The 21,416-nt window shown below is 35.6% G+C and overlaps 2 protein-coding genes across 5 annotated transcripts in view; one reads left to right on the top strand and one right to left on the bottom strand.

Moving 5' to 3' along the window:
- The window catches only part of LOC117116155 (serine-enriched protein-like), a 19,146-nt gene extending 6,268 nt beyond the window's left edge, over positions 1–12,878 (top strand). The window contains exons 1-5 of one of the 4 annotated variants that reach the window (XM_033260148.1): positions 84–241; positions 9,639–9,852; positions 10,304–10,521; positions 11,042–11,199; positions 12,162–12,878. In XM_033260148.1, the coding sequence (XP_033116039.1) occupies positions 172–241; positions 9,639–9,852; positions 10,304–10,521; positions 11,042–11,199; positions 12,162–12,746 (1,245 nt within the window). In that variant the 5' untranslated portion in view covers positions 84–171 and the 3' untranslated portion in view covers positions 12,747–12,878. Of the gene's footprint in view, positions 1–83; positions 242–525; positions 675–7,981; positions 9,300–9,638; positions 9,853–10,303; positions 10,522–11,041; positions 11,200–12,161 lie in introns of those variants that run through there. The other 3 variants (XM_033260149.1, XM_033260151.1, XM_033260150.1) reach the window with 3 other exon arrangements.
- A 1,981-nt stretch (positions 12,879–14,859) lies between these two features.
- The window catches only part of LOC117116164, a 9,826-nt gene continuing 3,269 nt past the window's right edge, over positions 14,860–21,416 (bottom strand). Inside the window, exons 2-3 of the mRNA XM_033260163.1 lie at positions 18,622–20,312; positions 14,860–18,321 (exon numbers count right to left, since the gene is read on the bottom strand). Of these exons, the coding sequence (XP_033116054.1) occupies positions 16,938–18,321; positions 18,622–20,312 (3,075 nt within the window). The 3' untranslated portion in view covers positions 14,860–16,937. The remainder of the gene's footprint in view (positions 18,322–18,621; positions 20,313–21,416) is intronic.

Raw genomic sequence — 21,416 nt, 5'->3', positions numbered from 1 at the left:
AAATCAAAGTCAAGGTGGTTTTAAAATCTTTAAATAGCACAAAAATTGATACATTCTCCACTAACCAACGTGCGCTAGATCAGTAAGCAGTGTTCGACAGTAGGCCTATGTACACGCATACACCAAACTTTTATGGAAAAATATTTAGAGGCCTAACAAATAAATATCGAAATGTATCGAAACATCGAACGACTTGAATCTTGGCGAAGAAAGGCTTTTACTAATTTGACGAATTCACCGGGTAAGCGACCAAAATATTTGCTCTTTATAAACAGCTATTTTGTTTCTCTTCTATTCATTCCAGGAAATTCGCTCCTTCTGGGGCAACGTGTATCGTAAGAAAATGCATTATAAGGTATCCACTGTTTGCACAACACAAATAATGGTAAACGTTACTAAACGGAACTTGTATTATATAAAAATAAATAGTGAATCTAAATCACAATGTTTTATAGGAAGCATTGAATACACGTGTTTTTATAGGCCATTTTTTTTTATTCGACATTGCATGATTTTGGTAAGTTTGGTGACTACAAGAGCATGCTTTGCATCCACCGCCTGGTAAATTTCGTCGAAGTATGTGTTGCTGTGCTTAGTCGATATAGAAAAAAAAATCTTTATGCCAATTGTTTTAAAATACAACAATTGCCAGGAAGTCATATTAAAAAGCAGATGTAAGTATTATTAGCATTATATTATATGTTTTTCATATACTGTATGTAGAAAAGGTGTAATAATGGGGACATCAAAGAGACTATACAAGCATGGATTCATTCTAGTTCAATTGGTAGGGCAACCGGTCGGCAACTGGAGGGTCTTCAGTTCGAATCCTAAATGGAGACAATACGTCTAGAATATATTTAGTATCACACAAGCTCTTAAAAGTATTCACCATTTTATATAAATTCTGTATTATTTTACTCTTGATTTCTTTATTCATAGTAATGATTTATTAGAATAGTTTCCAGCTGGGATCGGATTCCAGATGATTGTAAATGGATTTATAATTGATATTGATTTGTTGTATTCAGCTATTGTAAGCCTCGTGACCATGGCCACCAGTCCATTTAATACCCTTTCGACAGAAACAAAAGCAAGCTTTAAACAAACTCAAGGCTATATATTCTCGAAATATGGGGGGATTTATTTATCAAACAATTCAGGGCTAAACGCGTATCTGAACGGAGAAATAATATTTCTGATTTTAAAGATGCAACTTCTGGTAACAACTTTCAAACAGGCGCTCTGTATAAGCAGGGAGTAGTATCAGATATATTTTGCTTTAAGTTTTTGTATGGCCTATGAATATGTTGTGATATTTATTAAATGAACAACATTATGATGTCAAATACAAAATGAAAAATGACAGTCAGTCAGAAGTTTCTTTCAACGGAAAAAGATTCTACACTGTATAATGCCTATGAATAATATTGTACATATTATTCAACGGACAAAGATATTCGTCTCCCGGGTACTCAGTTTTATACAGTCTAGGCCTGTTCCACTAAGCATGTTATCTTTTATGTAACTGAGTAGGCCTAAACCAAACACATTATAATAAGTGCATGCTTGGCATTTAGCTTGTTCTCACTTTCTGAATCTCTTAGAACGATTTAAATTTAATGACGTATAATTCGTTTGAACGATTGCAACGATAATTTAACTTGTATCTTATTGTTGGAAAAGAGAAAAAAATCTTCTACTATATTCAAAACTCAAAAAAGATAATGTAACATGTCTAATCCAATAATGTTTTAACAAAAGTAATTGACTGAAAATCAGTCAAAAATCAGCCTATCTTGTAAAGTAATGCTCTATTGCGCTTAATTACAATAGTTTGATTTCAGAGTACACAAAATGGTTAATCTCCTATAAAATTACTGCATTGTTGGTTATTGTTAATGTGATAGAAATGAGAAAAAATATATTACCTTAAAAATTTACAGACAGCCTTTATGTTTAAAAAAGAAAAAGGCTGCTGTAGAGGAATTGGGCTCTTTGTTGGATTCCTAAAAAGGAGCTGCATTTAATAATATACCTATTACAATGTGTAGACTAATATGTAATATATAACTGATCTGTGTCAGTGGAATAGAGTAAATTTGCTTGAAATAATTTTTACTGTCGTGTAGACTTCAGACATGATGTGTAAGAACCAAAACCCTGGGCGTAAACCGCGTGGCTCCACGACCGACGATCATCAACCATGTGCGTTTGTTGAACCATAGATCCTACGGTTTAACCATAGAGAAAACTTAATATATTTACTCCAATGTTGAACCACGTAGCTCCACGATCGACGGTCATCATGAACCAAAACCCTGGGCGTTGTTTGAACCGAGTGGCTGCACGATCGATGAGGTCGTGTACAATCTGATGATTTGATATCCTTCTTTGTTCCATATTTTCCGTCCGAGTTCACAAACAAATTAGAATTATTACGCTGTTTTTTTTATTAATAGAGAAACACAACTCGTTGACATCGGAACAATTCACAATGTGTAAATATGGAACTTCAAGTTAGCAGGCATCATAAACTGATAACATTACCAATGGGAAGTGTCTTGTGATTATGGTAACGTCCTTGGTGACAGACTATATTGTGTCCACATTTCAATATCCATAAATCAATTTCTTCTACGTTGTAGACCAAATAAACGTATTGGAAATGCACAATTTTTGTGAAAACGTTTATCATTTCTTTTCTCACCAACCTCTCCTTTTTCTATCGCGTTTTCTCACTTCCTCTCATCATTATGATTATCGTCCTGTCTTCAAAACCTGAAAACAATTATCCACCTGCTTTCGCTACATTTAGTTTCATGATACCAGGTGATATTGGACTCCATCTCTTTGCCTTTGATATATACCGACTGTGCGAAACACGAGATACTACCATACACCTCCATGATTACGTGCTTTAATTGAAACTATATTTAATGACGTCATAATCAAATACGTATGGTTCCTATCCTGTTGAAGCAGACCTATAATATCTGTCTCAGTTCATTAAATAATTACTATCTTTACGGTACTGTTAGCACATATACATGTTGCAGTGTAATGTATACTGGGCGGGTAAATGCTACAACGGTAACAGCTTTTTGGGTTTATTGGTCACCATTCTCCTTTGTCACTGTAGTCGGAAGCAAAAGAAATATTTTTTTTTGTCTTTTGTGGGGATCATCCACATTTTGTCCTCTTTTTTCATGGTTTTCAATTTTACTTTTTTTTCTCATACTGTACAATGCTCTATAATTCTTTACAATATAAAACAAAATTAAAAGAAAAAAGAAATTGCGTTTTATACCGTAATTATTTTTGTTGTTGAAAAATCGCACATTCCTCGTAATATTTTCATTCAATTTTTACCTTAAAAAACATATACATACATACATACACACCTCGACACTTTCACACACGTACCCCGCATGCACAAACATACGCCAACAAATACGTACCAACACACCTTTACAACACACTTACACATTCACTATACATATTAATTATTTTGTTTTCCTCCTTTCTCTAATTTTCAATAACCTTAAGTAACTATCTTTGCTCTAGCCATTCTCTTTATACGTTCTACAATCTTTCATTGTGTCTTTAATTTTTTTTAACAAATTTTCATTAGGCCTATTTCTAAGTTGTTTTTTTTTTAATTTTCTTTTGGTTTACATTTTTTTTAATTATATGCTTATGGATCTCTTAATGTTGGCAGTACACAAGATGAAGCAAAAGAAATATAATGAAAATATGCATTGTAAACTTATTGCAATCTGGTATTATATAGGCTTAATTTCATCAATAGCACATTACACATTAAGCCTAATATTTTTATCGATGTGTCAGTTACAAATACAATGTAACGAACGAATAGGTTTAGACCGGCCTCTCTAACCCAGCAGACGATGAAAATGATAATAACAATACACAGATATTTAAAAAAATTACTTAATATTTGATATACATTAACAATAATATGAAAAAAGGAATATAGAACTTAATAATACAGGTGGCATAGAGCCAATCCTTGCAGTCGACAGCATGCTCATATTATGCATGCTCATACCAATTAACTTGAACCCAGAGCATCAACATATCTTCATTTTCTGTAAAACCAATTTGATCTATGATGGCGCCGAGAATACTCGTTATTCTGCACAGGGGATATTCATCATAATGTTGAACATAATTTCCAATTTATTGGCCGTTAGGATGTCCCAATAAACACATGTCCATTAATGGATATAGAATTGATTAAGTTGAGTGCGTTCTGTGTGGATTTCATTGTAATAGGATAATATATTATGACCATTAAGGTATACCCCAACTCTAAAATGCGTGATCCAGATCCACGTATAACGTCATTCAACTTTTACGAACTTCATTCGTCCTTCTTCGTTCACCTCTCAGTATCAACACGGAGAAGCGTCATAATAACGAGAAATAACATGATCGAAGCTTTTGTCATAAAGTTAATATAGGCCTAAATGGGTTTCTTTTTTCAGATTACTATAGTTGAAAGAATAAAGAAATACTGAATCTCGATGGGTTCACTTTTCTCATATAAGTGGTAATAACATAATATATTCATATTGTTGGGAAGATACAGATTTTCCACTGTATCGTTAACTACCATTAGTGGCTTGCCTATACATCAGGCAACGTATGCCTTGAAGACAATTGGCCTCCTATTTAGTGTCACTATACGAAATGTCAGTTAGGACTGAGTAGGCCTAGCCTCTCTTGTCTGCTCTGAGTTCGAGTTCACTGCGGGTTAGATATTCATTATTATAACATCGTTATTCATTATTATTATTATTAATAATAATAAGACAAATAACAGGGCTATGATATGTGGGCCTAATCACGCTACTATGATCAATTTTTATTATCTTGCCTTAACTATAATTTACCAAGACAGGCATCACATATTAGATTGCTGAAGTATACCGGAATCCACCGACTTTGGCTCCTATATTTATACATGATTTAGTCTACCATGAAATTAACTATAGACACACACATTATAATCCACAGATTAGTACGGAACGTAGCGGTACCGGCTCATTAGGTTTACGTTTTTTGACATCTATTCGATATTTTTCTCTCCTTATGGTTATTTGTAAGCTAAACAAATAACTAATTGTACTATAATATAATTTCTAAATTGGTCTTTCACGGTGGGTTTAAGTGACAGGAAGAAGCATTGTTCTCGGTTGCTTTACTGGCTGTTCTTTTTGGTCTCAATGAAAATATCTTGTTTTCCGTTCTGATTGTTTATATGTACAGCATGGAGGTGGGTTAACAGGTGCATATTGTTTATGGTTGACTTAGTGAAGTGCATTTGTAATGTTTATCTTGGAAATGTAGTGAAACAAAAAAAAAAAGAAAAGAAGACTACAACTAGGCCTATGTTAAAATAAATTAGCTTAACTCAATGTATTGTCACCTGAAAATGACAAAATCATAAAAAGAATTTTGAAATTAACTTGCTAATTTTTTAGCTTGAGCATAGACATGATTGAATTTAAAATAATGTGTACCCTGATTTTATATGGATAATGATAATAAAAATTTTAAAACATTTCCAGTAAGTGTTTCTACTATTTTTTGATGTAAAATTATGCAAACCATTTTTTTAAATACAGTACTCTAATTTCTCTGTTCAAGTTGATAATTGTATGTTACTTCAAGTAAATTTCAAAAATTATTTCTATGATTATTTTGATTTTGCATTTTTAAAATCACCGCTTATTAAATGTACCTAATAAAATATATGATTGACTAGAAGTTAGCGGTAATGTCTGATAATTAAAGTTCCAACAAAAATCATCCATCCCTGACTATCAAATGAAACATACTTATCTCTTCCATCATTGCATTGGTTATGAAGCAGCGCGCGCCTCATACACGCTCATAACACTTCAGCTACTTATGGACCTGCTTTAAACTAAAATCAATATCAAGAAAACCAAAACTTAATAGACCACCGGAATAGCTGTTAATTATTTCGTACATGTAACTAATTAAAAAACAAAGCCTATGTCGTCAATGTTGACTCCTGTAAGGGCCATGTTGCACCGTTCATTAGATTGTTCATTCACAAATTCTATAGATGCATTGTATTCAGTTCTGTAGTTCATTAAAGACTTCAAAGTATCGTTGATCTGTTGATAATTCTGACTTAAGAACAAATTATTGGACATGATTTCTACAGTATAACGTTGTATCGATTGTCTATTAAAAACATATGAGTTACGCTGAGATCGACTTCGGTTCAATAACAAACCAATCTATACACTACTGAATGATTATCCACGTTATGTATACAACATGCCTAACTATTCTCTAAGCCTTAACATTCAGACTATGGAGCTCTATGTTCAGATTTAGTCCATGGAGGAAATTAAGACTAACCTTAAAGCCTTAGGCCTTGTGTCCTTCGTGTCAAAATGTTGAATCAGGAGAAATCCAAAAATGCTAATAATTTTAATATTCATAATCGAATTAATATTTATTATTAATAGGCCTATTATTATTACCCTGGTAATAATAATAATAATTATAAGATAAATAAGATCATACACCAATAGTGTCTACTGTTGCAACTGTAGGGCTCATTAACAGGATACCCGCTTAATCCCGATAGAGACAACGAGGGCAACGGGCCTTGACTACTGTAACAGAGAAATAGCTTCCAGAGACTCGAACCCCTGATCTTTTGATTAGAAGCCCAAATCATTACCACTGTTACAAATGGTAGGCCCTGCTACTTAATTTCTTCTTAATGATAACTATGAGGTACCGTATGTTGTAGTGTTTTCGTTATTCTAAAATGACGCATGATATTCAAAAGTCACGGTTTTGAGTTTTATTGGGTCTACGCAGATGAATTAAACCTTTTGAAGTATTTACAATGATGTTTATATAGCTAGTATTTTTTTTCTTTTACGTCACGACTGCTTTGATGATTTTAATATTTGGTCATGTAGGGCTTTAAATCTATTAAGCCTGTATGATTCTGTATGGCTTAATCTGAAGTTGTTTATACCATAGAGGAAAGTCTTTCTCTAAGCATACTTCCATGCTCTAAGCATGTTGACAAAATTCGTTAGAAAATGTTAAGTGATGTGTGGAATATAATGGTGATGAACGATTGAAAAGATGTCTTAACTTAATCAGGTTTATTTCATGTCTTTCTGCTACTCATCCTTTAGTTATTTCTTCATTTCATCCACCTGCCCAAACATGCTGCATAACACCTTTGGGGTCTAATCAATTTTGGATCAAAATGCGAAAAGGAAATGATAGTCTACACGAATTCTCGCTGTTTCCATTTTGCAGATTTCCAGCAAGATTAACCCACATTAAAGACTGCCTTGCATCAATTGTAACTTCATTGTTTGTAGGTGACGTTTTATTGAGTAATATGATCAAAAACTATGGCTTATAAACCAATACATCATCTAGTCAGACTACAAGAAGATTTCTTGATATTATTAATATTCGTTCAAGGTCATATTCTTTGTTCGGCAACACATACGGTACTAACGGTAACGGAAATATATAAGAAACGATAATGTTATTGTTAATTATATCTCTTTGCACGCCAAATCCAATATCAATTATACTATACAACGTATACAGTAATGCAAAAATAATTAAATGTAATTACAATTTTATTAGCCTATCATGGAATTGGTCGGATATGTGCCAATTAACCTTGGATTCGTAATTATTATCATAGACCTTTCTTTTTTGTTGATCCAATATAAACAAAAATGAACGATATGATTTTACTTACACTACGTGAATGTAGCATCGCCGGCTACTTGAGAAAGTGAACGGATCGTTCGCGAAATGTGTGTGCGGCAAGGGCGGCGCCAGGAACCCCCCCCCCCCCACGGTGGGTCGGGGGAGGGAAGACAATTGAAAAATCAAAATTTGTCGGAATATTTTATTTAAAAAAAAAAACAAATTGTGTTAATGGGATTCTTTAGTTAAAAAGGATAATTTGATAGAAAACTATGCAAGTTTAGAGTCCTCCTCAGTGTAGGGGGTATTAATCTCCCTATTGAAAGAACAAGTCCTCTGTCGCACATACAGTAGCACTGTTCGAACTAAACAGTTTTTAATAAGTAATGCTTGAATTGTACTTTCGGCGCTCGAGATTTGCTTTTTGCCCGACGACCTTGCTGAAAATTCCTTGGGGGGTGGGGGTCCAGAGATCATTTGCTTTCCGAACCCCACGCTAGCGCCGCCCGTGAGTGTGAGTAAAATCATATTTTGTTTTTAAATATTGGCACAAACACAAAAGAAAAGTCTATGATAATTATTCAATTATTATAATCTAATCTTCATAGGCCCATAGTCATAATTCGAATTCGAAGTCATGACTGATAGAGCAGATTTTGTGAATGTTCCTGATGTTTTGACACCAGTGGTTCTATAAACCCATGGGCCCGTCTCAGGCGATATGTTATCAATTATAGTCGAGTGTTTTTTGAGTTATTAATATCCGGAAATGAAATGTAGATGAGGACAATGGAGTTGGGGTTGGGGATAACAAGTAGACCTAGACTAAACTCAAGAAACCAATACAGCATACAGTAGCCATACTTCAAAACCACTTGTTGTGCGTCAAGACTACCCGACACACTTAACCGCGTGTTATCTCATGGTGCATTCGTGTTTCAAAAAAATGTTTACCAAGAATTAAATGAAGAGCTAATTCATACAAGCACAATTAAGCATAATGTATATGTAAACCGTGGGATAATTTCTTAATGGAGAACTGGGAACTGATTCAGTTTACATTTATATTTATTCAGTTTGTACAAAAGCTCATGCTTATCTCACACCTTGCTAAGTAAAGCCACCAGTAAACATATTTAGATAAACGCAATACAAAATCAGATTCACTAGGCAAAGAACCTCTCGTAGTGGTACAGTACATTTCCTGTTTTCTTCCTTCTTTTTATTCTATAACGCACTTATTAATTTACATTGTCAACCTCTAACGATCTACAAACATTTTGTTTTAAAATTTGGACGCGTGGAGACGTTCTGGCACAATGATGAGGTTTTGCTTTCATTGATTTCAATGAAATCAATTGAAATTCATTATCACAGCGACAGCACGTCTCGCAACTCGCACCTCAACTCTCGACCCTGAAGCTGACCAGTTTTGATCAGATTGTCGCCGAAAATGTTAATCGGAGTTCACTATAGTGTTTGCATTGATGACAGCTATATAGAGAACTGCAATATAACATTCTGCAAATACACGTGATGTAATTACTAGTATCTAACGCTAATTAATTCACATTTCTTAGCCAGACTGATCAAAAAGGGTAAAGAATTGAGAACGACGACCTAATCATGGGTGACCAGTGCTGTTCACGACTGAGATGCGGATTTCTTCATAATTTAGCAGCAAACTTGACGTCAACTGGAAACTAAAATAAGATGACTGTCTTTTAGAAAACATTACTTGGTTAACAATTAGTTACGACATTAATTTAGTTAACATCACATCGCTCGAATCTTTCAATAAGCAAGTCACTCAAGTGATTAACTATTTAACATTTATCGGAACGATTCTAAGAATATATATAAATTTCTATTTTCAGACATGGATGGCAGTTTTAAAAAATCTAATATTATGTCGAATTGCGTGTACCCAAGCCGGGGAGTAAGAAGTTCAAGATTTGAAAACAAATCCGGAGTATCTGATGACCTGTCGTATTTCCAAGAAATGCCCGAACTCTGTGACGTCATCTTCATCGTTGGTGACGAAAAAGAAACGATCTGCGGCATCAGGGCGATATTAGCTGCAAGAAGCAGGTATGCAACCGCAAACAATGACGACGATGATAATTATGTTATTAACAGTAACAACAACAATAGCAACATTCAATAACAGCAGCAGTTGCAGTGGCGAAAATGACGATGACCACCAAAACGATAGTCCTAATATATGATAAAAAGATATAATGTACGGTACCGTATTAAAGATAATAAGGATGACAAAAATGATGAAACGTGGTATTGACAATAATAATAATAATAATGACAATATTAATAAATAATATAATAATACTAATATATAATATATAAATACGCCTATAATTATAATGAGAACAGGTATAAGAATTTAACGTATGTTAGCCTCTACAGTGGGCATGGGTGCTGTTATGACGATTATTGCATTTTCGTAGATTTTTATTATGGTCCCCTGGTACTATTGAAATCACATTAATATAATTTCATGTTTTTACGTCTTTATCTTCTACAGAGTGTTCCACAAAATGCTATACACACATTGTCGTTCAGATAGTCCGAAGAAGAGAACTGTGATAAGAAAATTGCGAAAAAGCAACAGCGGAGAGGACTTCCCAGAAATTAATAACCCACGAACAGTAGTAATAAAGGAGTTCGATCCCGACGTGTTTCACCAATTAATTGAGTACGTTCACACGGGATGTGTTACTTTACAGGCAGAAACGGTCATAGGTACGTTGTTTTTTCTTCGTATGTTACAATGGCAGTAAAATGCGTTTGAGTAACAACAAACCAGTAGAAATTTAAACATCCTACGCCATTGCAAGATGTGATTGGTTAGCCCTATGTTACAACGTGACATCATTACGTTTGGTTCACACTGAAGCAATTTAGACGCGTTAAACCAAGCAACGTTACTATACTTCTAGTGAGTTTCTTGCGTGTTTGCATCAACGCGTTAAATGTAAACCAAGCCTTATTATTTCACCGTAGACTTATAAAGCTCTGCCCACTATAAAATTTTATGTGACAAAAAATGTGAAATGTCCATATTTGGGTGTAATATGACATCATCATGCACATATATGGGCACACCACATAAAATTTGTACAGAGCATAAGGTAAATTAAGGTAAATGTGATTAACGATGTTGTTAATGTTACAAGCAGTATTTTCAAGCAGTTGCTTTTGTAAAAATTGTTTCAATTTCAAAGCGTCATCATGTGTAACATTATCAATTCTTATTTTACAGGGTTAATGAATGCAGCTGATCACTACGGCCTGGATGAACTTCGTCGGGCATGTATCGGGTTTATGCACTGTTGCATCAATGTAGACACTGTTTGCATGATCTTATGTTCAGCTGAAAAATATATCCAATACAAGTCGACAAAATCGCTCGTCCAAAGGGTATGTCGTGGAATTTGAACCTTAGGCATTAAGACTAAGATTACAATATAATATTATATTTTAAAAAAATAATACACATTTCATTCAATCAATCATTCGTTCCATTTATATAAGGCCACTCCACGTTAATAACAGAAACAATAAAAAACAAAAGATGCGCTTTAAGTAGTGACTGCCAAATAAAGGTGAATGCGTAATGTTGAACGTTTATTCAAGAGCCTTGGGCAGTGCTGAAAGTCTGATCTCCCCAGCTATGTTGGCTCCTTTTGATGTACACCGCTTGCTGCATAGAATAAGGCCCGGTTTCCTTAAAATCGCTACACTATCGCTAGTCTTTTTCGATACACTGCCTAGTTGTCTCGGCGCAAATCGGGAATTAAGGCTCTCAATTTAACCAACCTATCAGCGTCGAAGATTTTATCGATAGCGTGTAGTGATTTTATGGAAACAGGTAATACGTAAAAGAGAAGTGAATGATTGGATGATTTCTGATCAATCAAAATTGGGTTTAGAAATATCAGCGGCCGGGAATGATTACCGAAGTACAAAAATCTATCATTCTTAACTCCAACCAGTAGTTGCGGCGCCAGCGGGGGGGGGGGAGGAGCTCGTCGGGCAGTTGGACTAAAAAATACATAAAAATAGGCCCACGCCAAGCCAATATATGTCTGTCACAATCAGAGAGTGTCATTTCTGGCCATCCAGAGGTTCCTATTCTTTAAAAAAATCTCATTTGGGAGGGGGAACACCCTCTCAAACCCTTCCCTCAGCTCGGGTCTACAAGCCCAAGTCCCAGTGTAATATAAGCGCCTTATATTTAGTGCTGTCTCTTATACACATCTAGATGTGTATAAGAGACAGTCCTAGAGCTGCCACTGCCGACCAGTTCCATATAATGTTTTGTTCAATCGAATGTTGCTTGCTACTAAACATTCATAACTACAAAAATATTATTTTTACAGGCTTTAGAATTTATCGATGAAAATGGTGAAGAAGTTTTGAGTTTGCCGGCGTTTACAACATTACCAGAACACGTAGTCAGACTAGTATTAACTCGTGAAGAATTGCAAGCAGAAGAGGTGACGAAATTCTATGCGGCTGTTGGCTGGAGCAGGCAAATGTGTAAACGCAGACCAGGAACAAAATTGAAAGAAGCAATGGCACCGTTTATTGACTCAATCGCATGGCATCTGATTCCTGCTTCCATACTAATGAAAGACGTAAAGCAGTGTGGTGCTGTTTCAGATCAGAAAATCATGAATGCGCTTGCTTTCCAAGCTGATCCAGATTGTGTAGCGGAAAATAAACTCACAAAAACAACTCCATCTCGGCTAGGCAAACTCTCTCCACGTAGTCTTCGTATTCCTAGCCTCAATGATAGTGGGTCTTCGTCGGGATTGAATCAAAGTACCTGGGAGGATGAGCATGCGCTCAATAGCGACAGATCCTGTGCAATGTCTACGTCATCAGATTTGACGGATACAAGTAGTTCGGGAGGGAGCTTTGGACGTGGAGACCAGAAGGAAGGAAGAGTTCTCCAAGTCTGATAAATTGTATAGATTTGACAATTAAGTACACAATGTATATTACTATATGTTATATTGCCTGTATTATGACTGCTGTCTCGTCGAGCCCCAGAACCTTATTTGAGGCGAATAAATGAAGGAAATGAAATGAAATATATATGGTTACAATGTCATTATGCTTATTATATAGTGGAAGAATTACAACAAATGCTTTGGTCGACACTAGATTCCATCCTCCAGAATGCTGGATGGAAAATAGTGTCGACCACTCCCCCCACCCCCAAAAAACTTTCCATGTCAATGCCACATTATATAGAGGGCAGTATTACTAAATGTATGAATATTGTATCATCATCACGATATCCTCAACAAAGCCGTGTGTGTATATAGGATCTGATCCTGAATATGCTGTTGCGCCTTCTCCTTAATAGTAGTGTAATATAAGCGCCTTATATTTAGTGTTTCTAAAGTCAATGTTTTAAGCATCTGAGTATTCATTACATTACCTGTCTCTTATACACATAGATGTGTATAAGAGACAGTATATATATAAAGATATTAATATTAATGATATATATAAACAACATTTCGGGTGTGTGAATGTATAATATGTTAATGTGTATATATTAATGCAGCTAATACAGAACCACTGCCCAAATAAGTTCAGGAGACACAAAGGTCCGCAACCTAGTTGTCTGGATGAATGATTCCACCCAAAATTTCACTAGAATATTTTGTTTTGTTTCATTGCCATTGAAGATAAATTTACATTATCAAATGTACATCTCATGAGTTTTAAAAAAAATAAATACTTTTAAATGTATTTAAAATAAGGTTATTATCATTTCGATGAATATAGACATTGGCGAAATTCATTCCATCAACTAGTACAGTAAATTGTACAGTATTTATAAATGCAGTGTGCCAAACTAGACTCTGTTGTTAGGCCTAGTACTATCCTATTTATGTAGCAGGCTGATCCAAAATGTATACGAGCCGCGGAATCCTTTATTTGAATGCCTTGTGGCACAGAGTAGGTGCCATAGAGATGCTTGGCGTGGAAGTGTGCACCACTCATCTTGTGTGTGCTGTACATTGATGGCGACCAATCGGTGGTATCACTATCACGTGGGTTCATTCAGTCACAAAGTGGCATCACGGTGTTGAAACACAACTAGGCCTATGCCACTAACATTTGGCAGGAGAGTGATACTGTCATTGATATCACAAAGTGGCATCAAGTGCTTGGGTTATATTATCACCTCACCACAAGTGACACCGTCGTGAGTGACTGCACTGCGCAAATATATGTACATTTAATAATATTAATATGACGCTGCGATAGGCATCACAATGAGTGGCATGTGACATCAGTAGCAAACTACCGACTATAACCGTATCAGCGTTAGTAGGCCTATAACATAGAGAGGTATACCATAGAGTGCTACCGCATTAACATTTTAATGAAATTTGTGAGACCAGTTTTTTGTTTCTACAAATAATGAGGAAGAATGAGCTTATTTTAGTTAAGTATATCAATTCAATTTTGTCCGCAGATGACATTATTTTAAGTATTGGACTCTATATGTTGTATATAGAACACATTTATGTTATCATTATGTCTACTTTTTTCCGAAATTGTTTATTTAAAATAGACCTTATATTTCATCTTTATTTATTAAAGTTATTATATACCTGATGTTCGGGCATGTGTGGTGGTTGTCTGTTGGGTATAGTGATGTATTATAATGTAGAGTTGTGGGAAGGTAAATATGATGTAGGCTTATATAGGCCTATTTTCAATTATGGTATTTCAACATTTTCAAATTCCAACTCTTTGCATTATACAAACAAACGTAATTCAAGGACAAATTACACACGGATTTTTATCCATGGTTACAAATCTACAAGAAAGAAAAGAAGACAAAAGACAAACACCCCCACATATGAGAGTATACGTTCTGAAATATTTATTATCTTCAATTATCACCCGGGAGGAGGTGTTTCTCCATACCAAAGTTAATATCATATACATACATATTCCAAAGACAAAAATAAAATAATATAATATATATATATATATATATATATATATATAATATATTATATTATATTATATTTATCATACATTTATACTTATAAGATATTTATATATTATATCATTATATAAAATCTATTTTAACTTCATTGTATGAGTAATTTCTAATATTTCAAGATTTCAAGACGTAGGCCTATATTCAAAAGCTCAATCAACCAAATTAATATTTAAGATAAATACATTTATATTTTATATTTATCTTTTTTTTAAACTAATATTATTTCAGACCAATTTAGTGCATATGGAACATAAAGCGATGTAGACCATATGGGTTCAAAGTTTAATTTATAACATTAAACAGGTAAAAATCCTTACATTAATAAACACAGGAAATTTGACGGAGAAAATGATGATCCCAGGTATTGAATGTAAAACCATAAATCTATGACAACCAATATTAGAACAGCAATAGAAGTCACTAAGGCTATGAAGTTTGTCAATCAGACGTTCATTTGATATTCAGTGTCCTACTTAAACTGGATGCTTTTAAGTGAACAGGACAAACATGGTTGACCAATGAAAGAAGATAACCAGTGGAACTGGAGGCAGAAGTGAAGGTACACGGATTAGTAAAAAGTTAAAGCAATAGGAGTTTTGGTGTGGTGTCCTCTTTAATTAGCTAAACTGGGCTTAGTGAGATGCAGAGTAGGTGAACAGACACCGGTGCTGTACAAACCAATACAAGACAAGGTGCAAGTTTAATTTGTTCAATATCTACAGGAATTGTCAACATAGAATGGTGACATCGTCAGGGCTACTTAGTTAAAAAAGTGGGGGTGCCAAGGGCCCCCAGTAGAAAAAGTGAGGAGGAAGAATGGCCCTGGCCCCCCCCCCCCCCGCTCCACGCTTCTACTGGGACAACAGGCGATAATCATTGTAAAGAAATGGATGTTTATAGATATAAGAACTGTAGGCAAACTGACCCAGAGTAATGATGAAAGTTGAAGGGAAGTTATTTGTGTGAAAATACCTAACAGTGATTTTAAAACTAAAATCTGTATGTTGCTCATAACTATGTATTGTATAGTGACGTTTTCGGCCTGAACAACATTTTCATAAAGTATTATCATCGAGGAATTTAGTGTTATTCTCTACAAATACAATTATGTTGTCATTACTTTTAGATGCTCTTCAATGCATCCTTGATTAAAGTATGATTGACGTGTTATTTGGGATTTACGTATATTAAATAATATAATGATGATGATAATAATGATAATGATAATAATGATAATAATAATAATAATAATAATAATAATAATAATAATAATAATAATAATAATAATAATAATAATAATAATAATAATAAACACTTGTTTAAGTTATCAGGACATAATCATTAAAAAAGTTAATAGTTCTTTCGATAGGCATATATTAATCTACAACTGAATTGTAAAAAAAATGATCCCATTTTGGTTTCTACATTTTATAATTAGATTCACACACAGTTACCATGGAGAGGGATGATACTTAGGAGAAATAGGCTATGATACTGCAAACTCATCATTCAATACATAGGCTGTGTAAGATGATTGATAAGTTTTTATAATTATACCTGGTGGCATTGCATCCGGATTTTAATTACCATATTAGATCGATTGCCAATTGCATACATAATGATTGCAAAACATTGTTACCTGATTAAGAAGTAAGATGCTTGCGTACATGCGATATTTTATGGCGCATAATATTGCACACGGCAACATACTCAACATCAACATGATAGATAATTTGAATAAATAATAACTGTCAGTATATATAGCCGACGAGGCGCCCAACATGTCCGACAGCCGGGTCTGAACAAAGAGGCCGACTACAGCCTCGATCAGGGGCCCGTAAAACAAAATTCTGGTAGGGTTCATGTGAGTTTTTATGGCTTAGTATGGCGCAAAAATTGTTTTTTGACCACAATTAGAGATTTGCAATCAAAATAACGTTTTATATACTAGGCAAATTAATAGTTTTGGTCCGACCAGTGATTTGGTACGTCACTGTAACAACTCCCTGGTCCGACGTCGTGTCAAAGGCCATATTAGGATTAGGGCCTACTTATAAACATTAACACATTTTTTAATTGTTTAAAATTTGTTCTTTTTAATTAACGGCCCTGAGTTTCAATAATGCTTGACTGGTATTCTAGTTCTTTTTTCATGGTAGCCAGGCGGTGGTGGGGGAGTGGTGTCATAATGTTGATATTCACGCCTGTTTTTGTCGCGCTTCGAGTCATATGCCTTAGGCTGTCTATCGGGCTTTCGTTGAGGGCGATCGTAGGAAGTTCTTTTGTTACTAGCTTCTTGACGATGGCGCAACTCACGGAGTTTCTGCTGTTTTGCCTTGAGTTCTTCGGAGAAATCCGAGTCGTTACTTTCAGAGGAACCGGCGTCCGGGTCTTCTGGGATACTCAATGCATCATCGTCGTCAAACGAAAAAGGTGTCTCCTGTTGCTTCTGTCTGTCGTCAACTTGTTTGTTTTTAAGATACCGACTTGTGTTGTGTTTTCCTCTTGGTTGTATTTTTTTATCTTTGGATTTGTATACTCCTTCATCTGATTCGTCGCTTAGTCTTTGTTTCTGTCTTTTGTTATGGATGCGTTGTTTACGATTTGAATTATTTACTTTATCAAGTACTTCGACCTGTTTTGATGGCAAGTACGTCTCACGTTGTCTATGGGGTTCAACGCGGTATGTCGAATTGAGTTTTTCAATGTTTTTGTTTTTATATTCTTTTCGTGAACTGACTTCTACGGAGTAATCAGATAACCCTTGTTTGAAATTAGTATCACCGTCATCCGATGTACTGGTACGTCGGTCTGTGACGTGTGGACGTCCACGGTTGCCAGAAGACTTGCGATAGCGTCCACCATTCTGAGGTGTATACAAAACGTTATGCTTGACATCTTTCTTGTTGGGCCTCCTCTTTCCCTGTTTTCTGTGATTTTCCGGACTAGAGGGTACATCAGCGTTACTGGTAGCATCGCTATACTGCACCGATACATTCTCATTACTCTGGCTGGACTGTAGTTCAGGATTTTTCCAATTAGCATCAGGTTTCAGGGGCTTGCGTGATTTTCGTCCAGGTACCTTTGATTTCGTCATAACATGTCCATGTGGAGTAAGTTCCGGAAGTGTCGGAGCAGTAAACGAACCGTTATTTCTTGGTGGTCTGCTTTTAGTTTTTTTCTTTGGTTTTATATATATGGCTGGAGAATTGACATCTGTGTGTTCTGTACCTGAGTGGTTGGACTCAGCTCGTGGCTTTGTTATTCTGGGGGGTTTAATTGATGGTGGATTTCTGAGTCCTGATTGGTAGACGTACATTTGTTCAGACGGAAACTTTGGCTGCGCATTTATTTCTGGAGGCGGCTGATCTTCTTTGATGGTGTGTTGCAGGTTGGCTTTGGCAATTATGAGGCGTTTTTCCAGTACATGTTTTCTCACCATTTCAGCTGCTAGAGTACGCTCCATCTCCAGTATTTTCGACTGTAAATGTTGCGAATACCTGTTGTGAGAAAAATATGTTACTTTATGTCATATTGCTGTGTAACTTAAAAAGTTAAAAGAGGAGATTAGTATTACTATTAAAGTAACTACCAAAGCCTGAATACCACTTGAATTTGGCAAGAGTATGTATAGGCGAGTCAAATGCCCGAGCGGTTAAAGCAGAGGCGCTGCAACTTCGGGCTATCCAGATACATCATGCTAACGGCGTAAAAAGATCTCTATTGTGACGGACCTATACCTTTTTAGCACTGCTTCAACCATTATTAAATAAAAAAAATTACAGCAATTTCATATTTACCCTGTCAACGTTGGTCTCATTTCCATTTCAACGTCTAGGTCACTGGTGAGCAACTCATGATGAAACTCATGGAGCTTGGCAGCGTTCTTCAGTTCCATTATGTCTTCCTCTGTTGATGCTAGCGTCTTCTTTAGTTCCGTGTGCAGCAGTGAACCATTCTTCGATCGAGAAATCTTTTTCAGTAGCTCATCCTTTGTGTTTTTAAGGTCTTTCAATTTAAAATACACGTTATCTTTAATGTCTTTTGCGTTTTCTACATCGGAAGATAGGTCATCAATGCGACTCTGACGTTTTTGTAATCCGTGTAACTCCGTGTTCTGTTTAAGAAGCTCTTCCTCGAGTGTCCCTATTCTAGCAATCACTTGTTTGAGGCTATTTTCTAATTGAATGATGGATTCGTCAATATTATTGTCGTTTTCTGATTTTGAAACAGTGAAATGCTTCGATTCTTTGTCTGAACTGCTAATTTGGCTCTCCTCTTCATCCTCTTTGTAACTGAACTCCAATTCGTCGTCAATGTCATCGTTACTCTCAATATTTGGTACAACTTTCTGGTGTCTTTTATTTTGATACTTAATGGCTGCAGTCTCCTGGTGGCTTTCATCCTCACCATACTCAATAGGCCTATTCCTTGCTACTACTTCTTGGCTTCTTTCATCCCGGTGGGATACCGCCTTCTGAAGCCAATGCTTTGACGCTGCCTCCGCCTTTTTTCTTCCATTCCGGTAGTTTGTGGCTTCCGCCTCTTTATGCCTTTCAGAACGACGTCTCTCAATTCGGTCGACATCTTGGATCTCAATTTGTGGAGATTCATCCTCAACATCCTCATCATTACTATGCTCACAGTTGTTCAACTCTGACTCCGGAATCACCACCAAAGGTCTACGACGTCGTGGCATTTGTGCCATTTCCTTTTTAAACTGCTCTAACTTCTTGCAAAATTTATCCGAATTGAACCACCATTTTCTGGCAAGCTCAACTGCTCGAAGGCTTTTGTTGATGATGTCAGGTACAAGCCGAAGCATATATTCAAAGTTTTTGCTGCTGTCGTACAGGCGTAATTCCTGCAAGGTTTCCGCATCAAAAAAATTGGCGTCTATTTCATCACTTGCCATCAGTTTCTCCCATCTATAATTCACATGGTGTAGACTTTCGATGATGTCACGCATTTCATTGCACTGAATGATCAGTTCCTCAGTCATTTCATATTCGATCTCCTCCTCGTCATCAGTTGGTTCGGAGTTGTTTTTAATGATTGAGAGGTTGTCACTTTTTACTTTTGACATGCGTTTGCCGCCCTTACCAATCATATCTGGTACGTCATTCAAGGCAATTGGGTAAAAGAACTCAAAGAGGACGGAATAAATCTTATCGGTGAAATCTCTCTTCAAGCGACGTAAGTAGGCAATCATCTGAAAGAAGTCATCAAAATGCTTCACTAGTTCGTTGTCGTTGATGTCAATTCCTTTTTTATGTTGGCGACTGATGTCTCGTTTTACAAGCTCTCGTAGGACAGCGAGTGACGTCACAATGACGTTGCTGGGAACCAGATCTCGAAGCATGTTATTATGCGTTGGGCTAAAGTAAGTGCCTTTTAAATCTTTGACACATTTTTCGAAGTGAGCTAGTTGTTTATGCATCATCACATTTTGCTTCTGTCGGGTGGCTCCTCTCATGTGGTCGGGGTGTGTCTAAGAAATGAAAAGCAAGGGGTGTAATTAGTTAGTGATTAATTCATTACGATAACATTTTGTGCTAAAATTTGAATACGTGACAATAAACGTCGTCAAAACTCCTAAATATAGCAATTTTTTAACTTCTGGTAATAACTTCGCTTTTTCTGGATCGTGTTTTTTTTTGGAGAAAAGATAAAACGAATCGGAATTTAATACTCTTTACATCGATTATAAAATTATAATTGAATTCATAACAAATTTATCGGACTTTTGTTTTTTTTTTATCAGACACACTCGTGTTTTTTTCAGCGTAAAAACGGTAAAATCGGTCGAAATCTTCTAGCTATCTTTAATATAAATCCATCTAGCGGTGAAAGTAGCAGGTCGAAAAGGTGGGGAAAACTCCATTCGAAAGCATTATGTTTCTTCTAAATCATATCTAAACATTAAAAACTAAGTCCATTGAAAACTCCTCCCTGGCGCTTATACATTACAAGCATATAGCCATCTGATGCTCACATGGATTCAGCGCTCTCTTGAGTATCAGGCAATATGACTACATTATCCGTATTTTTAAAATTATGATCACAGGCTAGAGATAAAGATGAACATTCTTATCATGTAAGTTTTAAGTAATACAGGTTTATAGTTTTCTGGAACGAGCAGTTTATAAATGTCAAAAACATGAGCGACCGCTCACCGGTGGTCCGCGCGTCCCTCGTACAGGCGCAAGTTATTATATTGAGTTTTCTGGAAGAGCTAATAAGAAATGTTTACATCATTAGGATGTTTATTTGTAAAAAAAAATATTATTTACAATGTTAATTTGTACAAAATTAAATTATCTTTAAAAATTAAAAAAAAAATAAAATTTCTTAAAATTGGAAAAAAAAAAATACCAAGACACAATTCGAACTCAAAACCTTAAGTTCTTTAGAACACATCCTTAACCGACCGCCATCCATGCGACGTGCCCTATTAGCATAGGCGTAGATCCCGGGGGGGATGGAGGGGATATATCCCCCCCAATATTTGACAAGGGGGGATGGTCCATTGAATCATCCCCCCCAATATTTTGACTATGTATGGGATAAAATGGAGCTTTACACACTTCAAAAG

The sequence above is a fragment of the Anneissia japonica genome, unplaced genomic scaffold (assembly GCF_011630105.1).
Source record: "Anneissia japonica isolate Jap-2015-1 unplaced genomic scaffold, ASM1163010v1 scaffold287861_len940595_cov192, whole genome shotgun sequence".
NCBI lineage: Eukaryota > Metazoa > Echinodermata > Crinoidea > Comatulida > Comatulidae > Anneissia > Anneissia japonica.
This window is presented reverse-complemented; position numbering and strand designations above follow the sequence as displayed.